The 14,105-nt window shown below is 42.7% G+C and overlaps 1 protein-coding gene across 1 annotated transcript in view; it reads right to left on the reverse strand.

Moving 5' to 3' along the window:
- The window catches only part of FREM3 (FRAS1 related extracellular matrix 3), an 80,873-nt gene that overhangs the window by 13,257 nt on the left and 53,511 nt on the right, over positions 1–14,105 (reverse strand). The window contains exons 5-6 of the mRNA XM_008685569.2: positions 11,652–11,777; positions 1,105–1,356 (exon numbers count right to left, since the gene is read on the reverse strand). Coding sequence (XP_008683791.2) covers positions 1,105–1,356; positions 11,652–11,777 — 378 coding nt within the window. The remainder of the gene's footprint in view (positions 1–1,104; positions 1,357–11,651; positions 11,778–14,105) is intronic.

Below are 14,105 nucleotides of genomic sequence, written 5' to 3' on the forward strand. Positions count from 1 at the left end.
GAATCTTGACCTGAGCTGAAGGCAGATGATGTTTTTTCTTTTTAATGGAGCAAAATGGGTCTATTCTACAACTCTGAGATTTTGTCCACAGGGCGCAACATCAACGGATAAATAAACCCACTTTAATCTCACTCGTATCTTCCTTTGTTCTACGGTTGCTAGAAGAACATCATGTCACCCAGAACATGGAGCTCATCTGCTGTACCAGCTAGAGACTGGTGCACTCTTCAGTCCTGGCTCTGTGCTTATCTCTTAGCACAGCTCTCGGAGTCGTGGAAGCTCTGTGCATAGTTATAAAGCAGTCACCCTAATTTTGGGTCTGTGGTAGCAGCCAGTCTAATCTTGTTTAGATCTGAACACGGCAACTCGTGGCCATGCAAATCCCAACAGAGGCACATTTGAGAGATGAAGCAGTCAGACTAGTAATAAACCAGTCTGATCCTGCCCCTGGCTTGACCCACATTTTCTTTTTTGAAAGTGCTTCTTGTAGAAAGGGCAATGGAGACCTAGGAAAATCATATTGGGCTTGATACTACTTATCACATCTGGGGGGTGCGGTTGGTGTTGAGGAGTGGGAAGGCCCCCTCTTCTTTGGCTGAATTTCAGCCGGGCTCCCTAGGAATTGGAGCCAAATTCCCTGCCACACAGGGGTAGGAAGAGAAGTCTGGATGTCTACACATGGGCGCTCCATGGGACCCTTGTACCATCTGAAGACTCACGTACCTCCTGCTGTGAGCACCGCCCCCCCGCCCCCCGCCTTGTGCTACTAAGATGAGGGTCCCTGTGGGCAGTCCTGTTTGGGGAATCAGATACTTAACTTTGGTCTTCTTCTTGGCTTATTTAAAGTCTTAGGTCATTTCTTTAGGCTATTTTTGTTGTTGTCGTTGTTCAGTTAAGCCATACACAAATATTTTTTCTCCCTGAATTGTTATTTTGGTGTTGGTGATATCTATGTATTTGACAAGCCACTCACAGCTTATGGAGAAAGAGGGACCCCAAATAGTCCTTCAATAGATAATTTAAGGGAGATTTGTCTTTCAACTGTTGAAGGACAGTGTAAGAAGGCAGTTACTGCTAAGCATTGAAAACAGGAAATGGACTTACCATCACCGTGATCAGCCAGGATAACCACCCTGGTGGTGGGGAACTGGGCTCCCAGTCGCCCTCCCATGGGCAGGCTCAGTGAAACACTAAAGGATTCCTCCTCTTCATAGAGGGAGTCATCGATGATCAAGACCCGGCAGTTCTTCTCAGCCTCATCCTTGTCAAAGTGGAGGAGGCTGGTGCGATCTTCTGGACGTGAGATGTAGTCAGAGAAAGAGAATGCTGTTGAAGGAATGGAGCCTGTGGCAGAACCTATAGGAATATGAGATGGAACAGAAAAGGTGAGAAGAAATGGAATTCTAAGTAGGAAGCCTATTCCCCACTGGTTCTTCAAACTGTTTTGGGGTAATAGCATTGAGCACAATGCTATATGAACCATAAATCGCACTTCTCTCTGACAGTCCCAGATATTCATATTGTAATTAGAAGCTTTCAGAACAGACCCTGGCATTTTGACACGATTCACAGTTAGTGGTCTCTAAACGGTATATATTGAATAAGGTCTGTTTGGATTAGGCGCTAAATAAACTGAAGTATCGTAAGATACCAGGCCTGGTTTAGCTTAATTTGTCCATGACACAGATGGGGAAACTGAAGTGCGGAGAGATGGGGACCAGAGAATCCATGCCGTGGTCGTGGTGCAGACGTTTCCTGCCCTACCCTTCCCCCGGGGGCAGAGCTGCCAGCAGCAGCCGCACAACCTGACTCCCACGCCCGACTAGAGGTCTTTGCATGGCACCAAATGCAGCCACAAAATTACTTGTTATTTTACAAGAAGTACGGGACCGATGGGAAGATTTCAGTTTAGATGTAGTGTGTCTTAAATTTTATTATAATGATTTACATACATCAACATTCACAAATCTAAACACACCATTTGATGAGTTTTGACAAATGTATACAGTCACGTAACCATGACCACAAGCGTAACAGTGAACATTTTTATCCACCCCGAGAAGTTGAGGTGTACCCTTTGCAATCCCTCTCCTTCCCTGTCCCCAGCCCTGGGAACCACTGATCTGTCTTCTGTCACTACACATTTACTTGCCTATATGAAAATTTCATACACATGAAATATACACTTAGTCTTCTGTGTCTGATTCCTCTCATTTAGCACAATGCTTTTGAAATTCATCGGAATTTTTTTCCCCCTTTGTATTGCTGAATAGTATTCTCCATTGTATGGCTATACCACAATTTGTTTTTCCCATTTACCAGTTGATAATTTGGGTTGTTTTCAGTTTTTAGCTATTCTGAAAAATGTTGCCACGAATATTCTACAGGTCTTTGAGTGGGTATATAATTTTATTTCTCCTTAGCAAATATTTAGAAGTAGGATACCTGGGAGTTAGTGCAATGTTTTTATTATGGCAAAAGAAATATAATCCAAAATTTACCATCTTAACCGTTTTTAGTGTACATATCAGTAGTGTTGTCTAGTCACGTTATTGTGTGATAGATATCCAGAACCTTTTTCATCTTGCAAACTGGAAACTCTATGCTCATTAAATAATAACAACTCTCCACTTCCTCCCCCCAAGTCCGTCCCCAGTCTCTGGCAACCACCATGAATTCGTTAGCTCTAGGTACTTCATGTTAGCAGAATTATACAGTATTTGGGGGCCCCTGGGTGGCTCAGTCGTTAAGCGCCTGCCTTCGGCTCAGGGCATGATCCCAGGGTCCTGGGATCAAGCCCCGCATCGGGCTCCTCTGCCGGGAGCCTGCTTCTTCCTCTCCCACTCCCCCTGCTTGTGTTCCCTCTCTCGCTGGCTGTCTCTCTCTGTCAAATAAATAAATAAAATCTTAAAAAAAATAAAGGAAAAGAATTATACAGTATTTGTCTTTTTTGTGTCTGGCTTGTTTCATTTAGCACAATGTCCTCAAGGTTCATCCATGTTGTAGCCTGTGATGGGATTTTCTTCTTGTTTAAGGCTGAATAATAGTCTCTTGTATGTATGAACCACATTTTGTTTATCTATCCATTTGTCCACGAATACTTGGGTTGCTTCGCCTTGGCTATTTGAATACTGTTGCTATGAGAAAGGGTGTGCAAATATCTCTTCAACTTTGCTTTTACTTTCTTTGGATATATACCCAGAAGTGGGATTGCTGGACCATATAGCAGTTTTAATTTTAATATTTTGAGCAACCTCTGTACTGTCTTCCATAACAGCTGTACCATCTTATAATCCCCACCAACAGTTTAAGTCAGTGCATTTTTTTTTGTATTAAAAAAATAGCAACACACAGAATGAGAGCTAAAAGAGTAAAAGGCAGTCACAGTAATTTAAATGATCTAAGCCGACCAGATTTAGGTAAAACAAAGACTGTGTAAAATGCTCAATTTATTAAATAAGCCATTTTTGAAAAGCCTGAATATTTCCCACCACAGTTTTCCTTAATGAGAAGCAGTGGGGCTATGACAGTGAACTTCTGAACTGACACGCTAGTCCAGGGTCTCTCTTGCTTGAAGCTATGGTATATGCATCCATGTGGGCTAACACCAATGTCCACTGTCTTCTTGCTAATGGGAATCAGTATAAATACAAGCTGATACTTATGAGTGTGTGTTGCCTGTATACATACAGCTTGTTAAAAAATGAAAATGCTTTCCAAATTGACCTCCTAGGTTTTGCACAGAGGGGCACTAACTCCCAAAATGTTTCAGGATGATTTTTCAACAGAACAAATTTTAGAATTATCAGGTAGTAACAAATGGACTGTTTTGCTATTCTGGGAACCTAAAAAAAGGTTAGAGTTGGAGGGATTGATGAGAGTAAAGCTTGTTTACAAAGGCAGAGGGCAGACACTGCCAGACATGGGTAGCTACAGGGGGGATGAGCATTTGCTGGGGAAGCTAGCCCGGTTCCAGTGCCAGCCTGTGCTTTGAAATTTATTCCTTCCTGACGTTCCCTCCCGCTTCGGTCCTGCGAAATCTCTGCATTGAAAAGCTCTCTGAGCCAAGTGAGGAAGGAGAGGTTGGCCCCTAGGGTGTCAGAGACAGAGCCATCAACAAGGGCTAGAGAGAGGCACTCCCCAGCTGGACGGAGAGGTAAGTGGTTCCAATACAGAACGCTCACGGGACACGATGAGACGCTCTGTTGGGGAGAAGTTTTATGCTTCAAGATATACACACAAAATGGGAAAAAGGTCCTAAACTCTTACAATAATCTGATGAGATCTCAAACAACCTTTGGGATGCTTTTCTAAGAGTGCAAAGTTTAGAAGGGATTATACGTGAGAATACCCTGTTTTCTTTCCCCTAGTCATCTGGCGTGCAGAATGTTGATATGACAGCCCATGTGAGAAAACGACCTTATCAGAGACCTCACATCTAGCTCCTCAGGATACATACCAAAAGCAGATACATGCTGGACTTGCGTAGGAAGTGTCCAATGCTATCTTTATTAAGTCTCTTTTGCAATATATTTCATCTAGTGAATGGTCAAATAACAATTTATTAATAGTTCATAAAACAAAAGTGATTGGGATTTTTCCCTTTTCTTTTTTTTTTTAAGATTTTATTTATTTATTTGACAGAGAGAGAGACAGCCAGTGAGAGAGGGAACACAGGCAGGGGGAGTGGGAGAGGAAGAAACAGGCTCCCAGCAGAGCAGGGAGCCCCATGCGGGGCTGGATCCCAGGACTCCGGGATCATGCCCTGAGCTGAAGGCAGATGCTTAACGACTGCGCCACGCAGGCGCCCTGGGGTTTTTCCCTTTTCTGTTCAATTTTTTCAGCTGACTGATGCACTTGGTGAACTAGACATTCATTTAATTAAGTAGCTTTCTGTGTTCAGTGAAAGACTGAAATATAATTCTTGAAAATCATTTGGCTGTGGAACTCTACTAAAACAAAAAGTAAAACAATACATTTTAACAGGTTTTTTTGGCAAGTTTTTTTTTTTAAAGATTTATTTATTCTTAGAGAGACAGAGAGAGAGAGAGAGAGAGAGAGAGAGAGAGAGAGTGTGGATGCAGGGGCAGGGGCAGAGGGAGAGAGAGAACCTCAAGCAGACTCCCCGCTAAGCATGGAGCCTGACCCTGGGGCTGGATCCCAGGACCTTGAGATCATGACCTGAGCCGAAATCAAGAGTCTGCTGCTCAACCGACCGAGCCACCCAGGGTCCCCTAGCAAAATTTTTTGAAACACCTAGTGTTGATAGAAAAGAGTCTAATTTATATCTCAATTAAAAAATTTCAGTGTATCTAAATGACCCATTCTTCCTAGGATTCTGGAACTTTTACTTTGGAAAAACAATGAATTTATTTTAGTTTAAATAAAAAGCAAGTTAAGAATTCCCAGGAATTGAGACAGAAAATTCTGTTCTGAAACATTAAATATAACCTGAGGTATAAGAACAGGGCCTTGGCAACGGTCTGCAATATCTCTTATGTAGTAGGGAAGCATGTCCAAGGAGTACGGATGGTGTTCCAGGTTGTTTTCAAAAAGATGCTTTAGCAACTGGGCCTCAAGTCTTCTAGGGCCACTAGCCAGTGGTTGTACTTGGGCAGTTTTGCAAGCAGCATTAGAGAAGTCTCTCGTATAATACGTCCCTTGTTTGTGGAGCTGGATTAGGAGGCAGGATGGACTGTCTTAGTGAGTATCGTTTAATTCTCCAAAATTAAGGTTAGACCCAAGGATTTATTTCATATTAACCTAAGAACCACCCTCTCCCCTCCACCCACCGGCATGAAGTTTTGCCGGCAAAGTCTAACAACTGGCTCTCCAAATAAGCAAAACACCCCAAAACGCTGATCTGTAGTCTTTGCTGATTTTTGCCATGTAGACATTCCCACCAGCCAGTTTCACTGTCAGTGTGAAGTCAGAGCCTAGATTTGGGAGGACAATGTGCACACCTGACTCCTACCCTCAGTTTCTAGCTGGGACCAGCATGCCACTGCAGCCAAGATGATGATGGCATAGATTTTCCCTGGGAGTCTGAGAATCTATGAAGTTATTTAAAAAAAAATACTTGTCTCTTTGCAGAGAGTATATATGACTCGTTTCTGTGGCTACATAGCACATTTGCTTTATAAAGATCATAGATCATACTTAAAGTCAAAGAAAGCCGTATCAAGAAACTATACTAAACGGCGATTGAATCACTGTACTATGGTATTTGATAACTTTATGAGGTGGCGAGGGCATTTTCTCAGTGAGAAAATTGAGGCAGAGAATGCCCCAGTCACTCGTCCATGAGTCAAAGACCTGTCTCCTGATGGGGCATCTTTTACTTTCCCACATTAACTTATTATATTACTTAATTATAAATTCTTTTAAACATACAAATTTCCTTTAGTATAGATTTTTAACGGGGCAGCAAGACAGGAAATCACTTCTCTTTAAAAGCGCGGCATTTAACTCCTGGTTGGAGAAGGTCCTTGTCAGAAACCCCAGGCACAGCTCACGTGATGCCCAGGAGTGTCTGTGACTGGGACAGGTGGGGGAGCAAGTGGAGAGAAAGGAAGGGTGGAGAATGCCNNAGAGCGGCATGGGAGCACTGTCTAGAAGAGTCTTGGGGACATCTGTTCCCAGTAGTGTGTCTGATTAGGTATTCTGGGGTGCTCTCCCACTGCAAAACATGTATTAGAAATTTATTCTGGCTTTTCTGTGCTCATAGGAATAAGGAAAATCATCCAGGGTCAGAATGAAACGAAAACAATATCCTAAAAGCCCTAAACACCAAACGCCGTAAAGCTAGAGAAGGGAATTCCACTTCGAAGCGGTGTCACCCTGAGAGCAAGGGCAGCGTCAGCCCTGCAGGGGGCGCTGTGCCCTGGGCCTAGGGCTCCGCCAGGGAGCAGAATCTGAACTCTGCAAGTAAGCCTGGGGATACGGGGGGGAGCAGGAGTGTTTCTGGGGCAGCATCGCTCTTAAATCCTGGAAGAAGCAACACAAATCCTCCTTGGAAGAAAACCTCAAATAAAGCCCTCGGATCTTCCACAGATTCAGTCACACAAATATGAGATCTTGAATGCATAGAAAAGACCGATCACTGCAAAGACGACTTTAGACCACGGGCAGGCTTTTTAACATCAGCAGTGGAAGCTGGAAGATGCTGGAACTTCAAAATGCTGGGAGAAAATAACTGCCAACCTAGAATTGCAAGACTGAGGTTGAAATAAACACGTACACCGACAGAAAAAACTGGAGTTTACCCTCAGCAAGCCTGAAGTCAAGGAACTTCCAGATGATCCAAGGACCCCTCTGAGATCAAGGTGTCACTTCTATAACCTATAAATACTCTTATAACCAAATAAATAGACACAGAATTTTTTTTAAGGAAAAAAAAAGGAGAAAGTCTTCTGTTTGGATGTGCTTGGAACCTGCTCAGAATAATGGTGACTAAAATAACACAATAAAAAATTATTATAAAAAAATAAACATAAACAGGTGAAAAAAAAACAAAAACAAAAACTAAGGATGTACTGTATGGTGACTAACATAACATAATAAAAATTATTAAAAAAAAAAAAGAATAATCTGCTTTCTACCTCCTCCTTAACATGACCCGGAGAAACAGGCCAATCGGAGAAGTGGGGCTGGGCCATGGCTTGTGGGTCACCACACAGTCCTCTGCAAACGGGTAAAGTCGATCATTTGAAAACCTCAACCTCCTTGACCTGGGTCTGACCAAAACACAGGATGAATCAGTACCATTCCTGGACTGTTGGTTTTAGGTTCTGTGGTTTGCTCTTCATCGGCTGTTTTTGTCCAGTAAGAGCCGTTTCCTAACAAGGAAGTGACTATTGAGAAGAAAAAGATGAACGACACCCATCTTAAGAATAAAACAGGGGCAAGAACTAATTTGCACACATCCGTTCCCAAGGTGTCCTTGAGCTTAAAACATTTCGGTAGAGTAATAGTTCTTAGTCATTGAGGGGGTTAATTCCTCCAGCTCTTCTTCTCCCCAACATTTTTTTTTTTTTTAATACAATGCCCCCATGTCATTGCCTGAGAATACTGATGATGGACATTACAGGCAGGTAGCAAGGACAGGCAATGCCGCAGCTGGCTGAAACGTTAATGGTGGGACTTTGACATCCCAGCAAAGCACCACATAAAGCTAGTCACTCCTCTCATCTACCTGTAGGTGTAATATGCGTTCAGTATTTGTGAATTACTATAATGTACGAAGCATGAGTTTGCTTTCCATTCAACTGTTCATACAGCTTATGCTTATTTTACTCATGAAAATAAGAACTGGTAAAGATTTATTTTAATAAGAATTCCATAAAGGTTTAAATAATCAAATTAAGGTGTGCCTGGGTGGCACAGTCTGTTAAGAGTCTGACTCTTGGTTTCAGCTCAGGTCGTGATCTTGGGGTTGTGAGATTGAGCCCCCATTGGGCTCTGCACTCAGTGGGGAGTCTGCTGAAGACTCTCTCTCTCTCTCTCCCCCTCTGCCCCTCCCCCATTCTCTCTTTCTCTCTAAAAAACAAACAAATAAATCTTTAAACAACCAAATTAAACTTTCACCAGCTGAGATTTTTAGGTATCTGCGGGGATTAGGTGAGGATAAATACCGCAGTGCCGCTCAAATGTGCGTACACAATTTACGAGTTCTTGGTCTCTTGCGAGTCCATAGAGGTGAGCAAGAATCAGGCTTGACCATGAACGCCGTGCTTCATGCTCCAGGGAAGGACCCTGGCTGGCGCTGTTAGACTTTTTAAATTTATTTTAATTTTTTATTTTTACTGAAAGCATGAGAACTGTCTTTTGTGTGGGTCAAGACTCAGGTACTGAGCCGTCTGAGTTGTATGCCAGCTAAGTGGGGAATTTTCTGGGAATATCAATCTTGGACCTGGAGACCTTATCGGATGTGTCCCGTTGAGCAGTTCTATAGGAAGTTCTATAGGAAGCTCCATCTGGGTGTAGCTTCTCCCAGGTGGGGCAGAGGCATCTCTTTATCCTAACTGACTCATTGCCCAATCTTCTGAACTTCCTAGTTTGTTCTGCTGATCCTTCTACAGTGAGGCTCTTTCCAGAAGCAGAGGGGCGGGCAGACCTTGGTGGTCCTTTCCAGTTTAGCAATAGCAACTGATCTTCCAAGTTGGGCTATTTACCACCTCATTTCTCCCATTCACAGCTAGTAAACTCCAGACTCCTTGTCTTCCAGACAGTATGGGTGTGGACAGAGACTATGCTACTGATATCGGAAGAAGCCCAGCTGGAAGCCTAGAGCAGAGAAGGAGCTTCTCCATCAGCTTCTCCACCCAGCTGCAGCCCCTCCCCTGCATGCCCAGGTTCTCATTCATTCTAAGACTTAACTAGAGCCCAGTGTGGACTTGGAAGAGAGAGCAAAGCACATCCTCCCAGGGATCACCTGGAGAAGAAGACCTCAAGGACTGCCTCGCCTTGGAACTTCTTCTCCTTGCTTTTCACTTCCTGCGCGGGCTAGCCCCAGGTGGAAACCTAAGTTACCTGTAGCTGGCAGTGCCTGATGCCTTCAAGAGCGGAGTCTTAGTTAAAGAAGAGGCTTTAATGAACAGGGCGGTTTATCTCTGGACATAAAGCCAAACACAAACGTGAAGATCTCAAAGATGTGCTAAAGAGCTTGTCCTTGTAGTTGGCTTTGAAAATCTCAATATAAATTACCTGCTTACTGCCAACGTCCTTGTCCTCGGAGCAGAGGAGAACTTGTTCCTTCCCTCAACCTTGGCACTATGAATAGATCGGGTAGATGATCCTCAATTGCGGGGGCTGCGTGTTGTTGGTTGTTTAGCAAGTGTGAGCACAGACTGGAGATCTTGCATAAATGAACAGAGCGTGGTCAGGCCATACATAAAAATAGAAATCTGATCCACCATCCGCAGCAACAAGTCAAGGAAGTGAAACCACTACCTCTGTGACGTGTGGCTTCAAATGGCCAGGACTTAATAACTTTCAGCTTCTCTAATTTTTGCCCTGGCTTCCAATGTAGGACCAACCAGAGAAAGCCAAACATACTTCGCTAATCAACCACATAGGCTTCCAGCTTCCTTATGCCAACAGCCTCCCATCAGGGTACACCTTCCCTTTTTTCCATTATAAAGCATTCCACTCCTCTGCCTGCCTTTGAGTCTCTGCCAAATGCCAAGTGAGGGTGGCTGACCCCCTAGCTATAGTGAGCTCTGAATCAATTAGCCTGTGACATTATAAGTAATATATATTTGGTTTCTGTACCTGTTTTCCCGCACACAAGCTCCTTAAGCCCTTAGAATCCTTGAAGTGATATGTCTTTTTGCATGCTAATGAGAGGACTGGTGGTGGGGGCTCCTAGATAGCACTGGGGATGGGACAACGGTTGCCTGGGAAACCAACCAGTGATTAGAGGGCTGGGATTTTCAGCCCCACTCCCTAACCTTCAGGGAGGGGAGAGGAGCTGGGGGATGATTTAATCACCAATGGCCAATGATTTAATCAACCATGCCTATGTAAGGAGGCCTTCAGAAAAAACCCTAACCAAAGGGGTTCAGAAAGCTTCCGGGTTGCTGAACACCTCTAGGTGCTGGGAAAGGGACACGCCCAGAGAGGACAAGCGAGCTCTGTGCCCCTTTCCACATACCTTGCCTATGCATTTTTTCTGTCTGGTTGTTCCTGAGCTGTATTCTTTATAACAAACCTGTAATCTAGTAAGTAAATGGTTTCCTGAGTTCTGTAGGCTATTCTAGAAAATTATCAAACCCAGAAAGGGGAAGTGGGAACCTCCAGTAGGTGAGACACAGAGTGACAACCTAAACTTGGGATAGGTATCAGAAGTGGAGGTGGTCTTGTGGGGTGGAGCCCTTACCCTGTAGGGTCTGTGTTATCTCCAGGTAGTGGCATCAGCTGGTGTGGGCAGAAATTGCAGAATTGCTTGGTATGGGAAAAACCTGCACGCATCTGGTGTCGTCAGTGAAATACTGGTGTGAGTGTAGAAAAATGTAGTTTACTTTTATAGCTTCTTCTTCTTCTCTTTTGTATGGTCTTCTTATAGGTCCATCGTTTTTGTGTATTGCATAGTTCTAATGAGTGAAAAAATGCGACCTTGAGAGACTGGACAGAGGACAGCTAAATTTTGACTGTATAGAAGTAGAGAGGTCAGAAAGAATGGGATGTTGTTTTGAGGTGTAAGGACCCCTGGGCCCATGGTTAGGGGGCATTTTTTATTGTTGGGGGTGGGGAGGGAGAAGAGCCCGAGTAGTACGTACAGACTATTTCACCTTGTTTCTTAGATGCAATGCAGACTATTACAAGTAAGAATCCCTTATGTATATTTTCCACCAGCATATAGAAACTATTTTCACATAAAATGTCTCACGTGACCCTCAGGCAACTTTATGAGGTAGTCACAACATACATTTTTATCCCAGTTTCCAGTGAAATTTTATCGTCCAGCTGCAGCAGAATTAGGCCACCTGCCCGTGATTGCAAGGCGGTCGGGTGACAGGGCGCGAACCAGGGCTGACCCAGGCTCCAGTCCTCCTCAAGCGCATGGCTCACCACCCAGCTGCTCCCCGCGGCCCCACAGTCCTGCCTAAGAGTCTTATTCCGGGATGTCAGTGCCCCGCAGAGCTTCCTACCTTCACGCGTAGAGCAAATGACTGTTAGTGCTTGGCTGGCATCTCCAGACCGTCTCACTGGAATCAAAAGCTCTCCGACATGCTCCTCTATTTTGTATTCTGCTTCTGGAATATAAACTGTTGATTCTAGAAAAGATGGTAGAAGACACTTCAGCAAGGCTTCAAGTGGACTGGTGATACTGGTGATATTTTAACCTGAGTAGAAATGTACATAGTCTTTGACCCCTCTATTTTTCGAACACGATTAACTGTATGAGATACAGTGGGAATAGGAAATGTTTCTTATTCAGTGGGGCTGGAGAGGCAGTGGAATTGGGTTTAGGAGGCTTTTGAAAGGTTAAAAAGGAAAGCTAGCACTAAAATGGAAAGGAAAATCTTGCAGTAACTGTCTTTTTTTAATCTGTGTGCGATCAAATTTTAGGTCTTCTAAATAGAGATCACACATTTCTACCTTTGCTTTACTCTTATTGCTTATTGCTTATTATTATTATTATTATTATTTTTTTTTAAGATTTTATTTATTTATTCGACAGAGACAGAGACTGCCAGCGAGAGAGGGAACACAAGCAGGGGGAGTGGGAGAGGAAGAAGCAGGCTCATAGCGGAGGAGCCCGATGTGGGGCTTGATCCCATAACACCGGGATCATGCCCTGAGCCGAAGACAGACGCTTAACCGCTGTGCCACCCAGGCGCCCCTATTATTATTATTTTTAATGCTTTTAACAGTCAGGTGACCCAATTCATTAACACAGAAAAATTTTTTTCCTGCTTTATTCAACAAACATTTTATTCAACACTTATTGTGCAGGTATTGTGTGGAAGACCCTGGCCAATTAATATTTTGGGAAAAATAAGTTACTGGTTCTCCCTTAATTTTTTTATTAGGCTTTTTAATTCTGGTATCGTTGACATACTCCTACCCTTAATCTTTAAAATAACATTTCCGTTGGAATTTACCGAGCTGTGTGTGCGGTGTTTGCATCTGTGTGCATGCACATGTGTGTATATTTATGGATGCATACATACCAGAACATTCACTGAAATACGAATGTCAATATTGGTCATCCCTTGTTGATGGAACTGTATGTACTATTTGCCTTTGGGCTTTTCAATGTTTGCCAAGGGTTTTCACTAAGCATGCATTGTGCAACGAAATATATGTGTTTGTTTAAAAAAATGGAAATTTAAAGTGGGTTGTTCTTACTCACAGAGTCAAGTGGACAACTGATCAAATCACACTTAACTTCTTTAGTTCTTTCCTTCATAACATATATACACACAGATTCTTCCTCTTGGAAGCAAGAAGGAAAAATATTATAGTAGACCATCATTTCTTCTTTGGAACTATTACTAAGTGATAACCCAGCATTCAATGTTGAATTGTCTAGTTATCATGAGTTAATTTTTTTCTTCTTTATTTTGCAGCCTAAATTAGTTTCAACTGGTACTGGTATCTACCTCTAAGAAAATAGTGGTCCTGATTTACAGAGGAAAAGACGGTGATCATTTTCTTTCTGCCGTTTACCCTCCTATGGTAGTCTACTGACATCTCTTGACTCAAAAGGTTGGCATCATGGAAGAAGCTAAAAGTAAGTTAAAATTATTAATATCATGTGAAAAAACTGGAAAAATACATTAATACTGAGTTGTTCAGACATGTTCTCTATTTTCCATTTTGAAAAGCCTGCTCCCTTCTATCTATGAATCCAAATCCCATTTATTCTTCAAGACTCAGCTCAAACGCTCCCTCCTCCAGGAGGCTTAACTGCTTAGGACTATGGTGATCTTTCCACTTTCTTACCTCAGAACTCTTGACTGCTTTAGCCATATATCCTAACATGGGGCTTTCCTAGTTGAGTCATGTGTCTAAGTGTTGTTATCAATAAAACTGAGAAGATACCTTGTTCCTTGGGTAATGGGGCAATGTTTTCTACTTTTGTCTACCAAAAACCAAAGTGTATAGAAGAGTATTTCCCAAATTGTATTTAGAGGAAACTATAACTAAGAGATTTTATAGGATATTCCTTGGAGACAATAAATTAAAAACAAAATCTGTGGTCTATTTTGGGAAAACTGATTAAACAAAGTTTAACAGGTTTCTTTGTGGGAGAATTTCTTAGGAAGTTTAATATGCTAGCGTGAATTATGATGCTTCGAAGGAAGGAAGATATTTGAAACAATTTCTAGATTTATTTGGTCCATGGGAAGCTTTCTGATCCTGTTGTAGAAATTCTATTACACTACTGTTCTTTGTTATGCAGTTTGGGACATACGAATACAGAGGACTTTCCATGCATTCTTGTGAATTTAACTAAAACTTAGGCGCTGGTAGTAAGTCATGCAATTTTAGGGGATGCCTGAATTCTTCAACTATTATGACAATCAATGTGTCTAATTAAAATTCAAAGCTGAATACTAAAACATTCCTTAAGGGAGTATTCTTGTCCTTTCACG

The sequence above is a fragment of the Ursus maritimus genome, unplaced genomic scaffold, assembly GCF_017311325.1.
Source record: "Ursus maritimus isolate PB19 unplaced genomic scaffold, ASM1731132v1 scaffold_11, whole genome shotgun sequence".
Classification (NCBI taxonomy): Eukaryota; Metazoa; Chordata; class Mammalia; order Carnivora; family Ursidae; genus Ursus; species Ursus maritimus.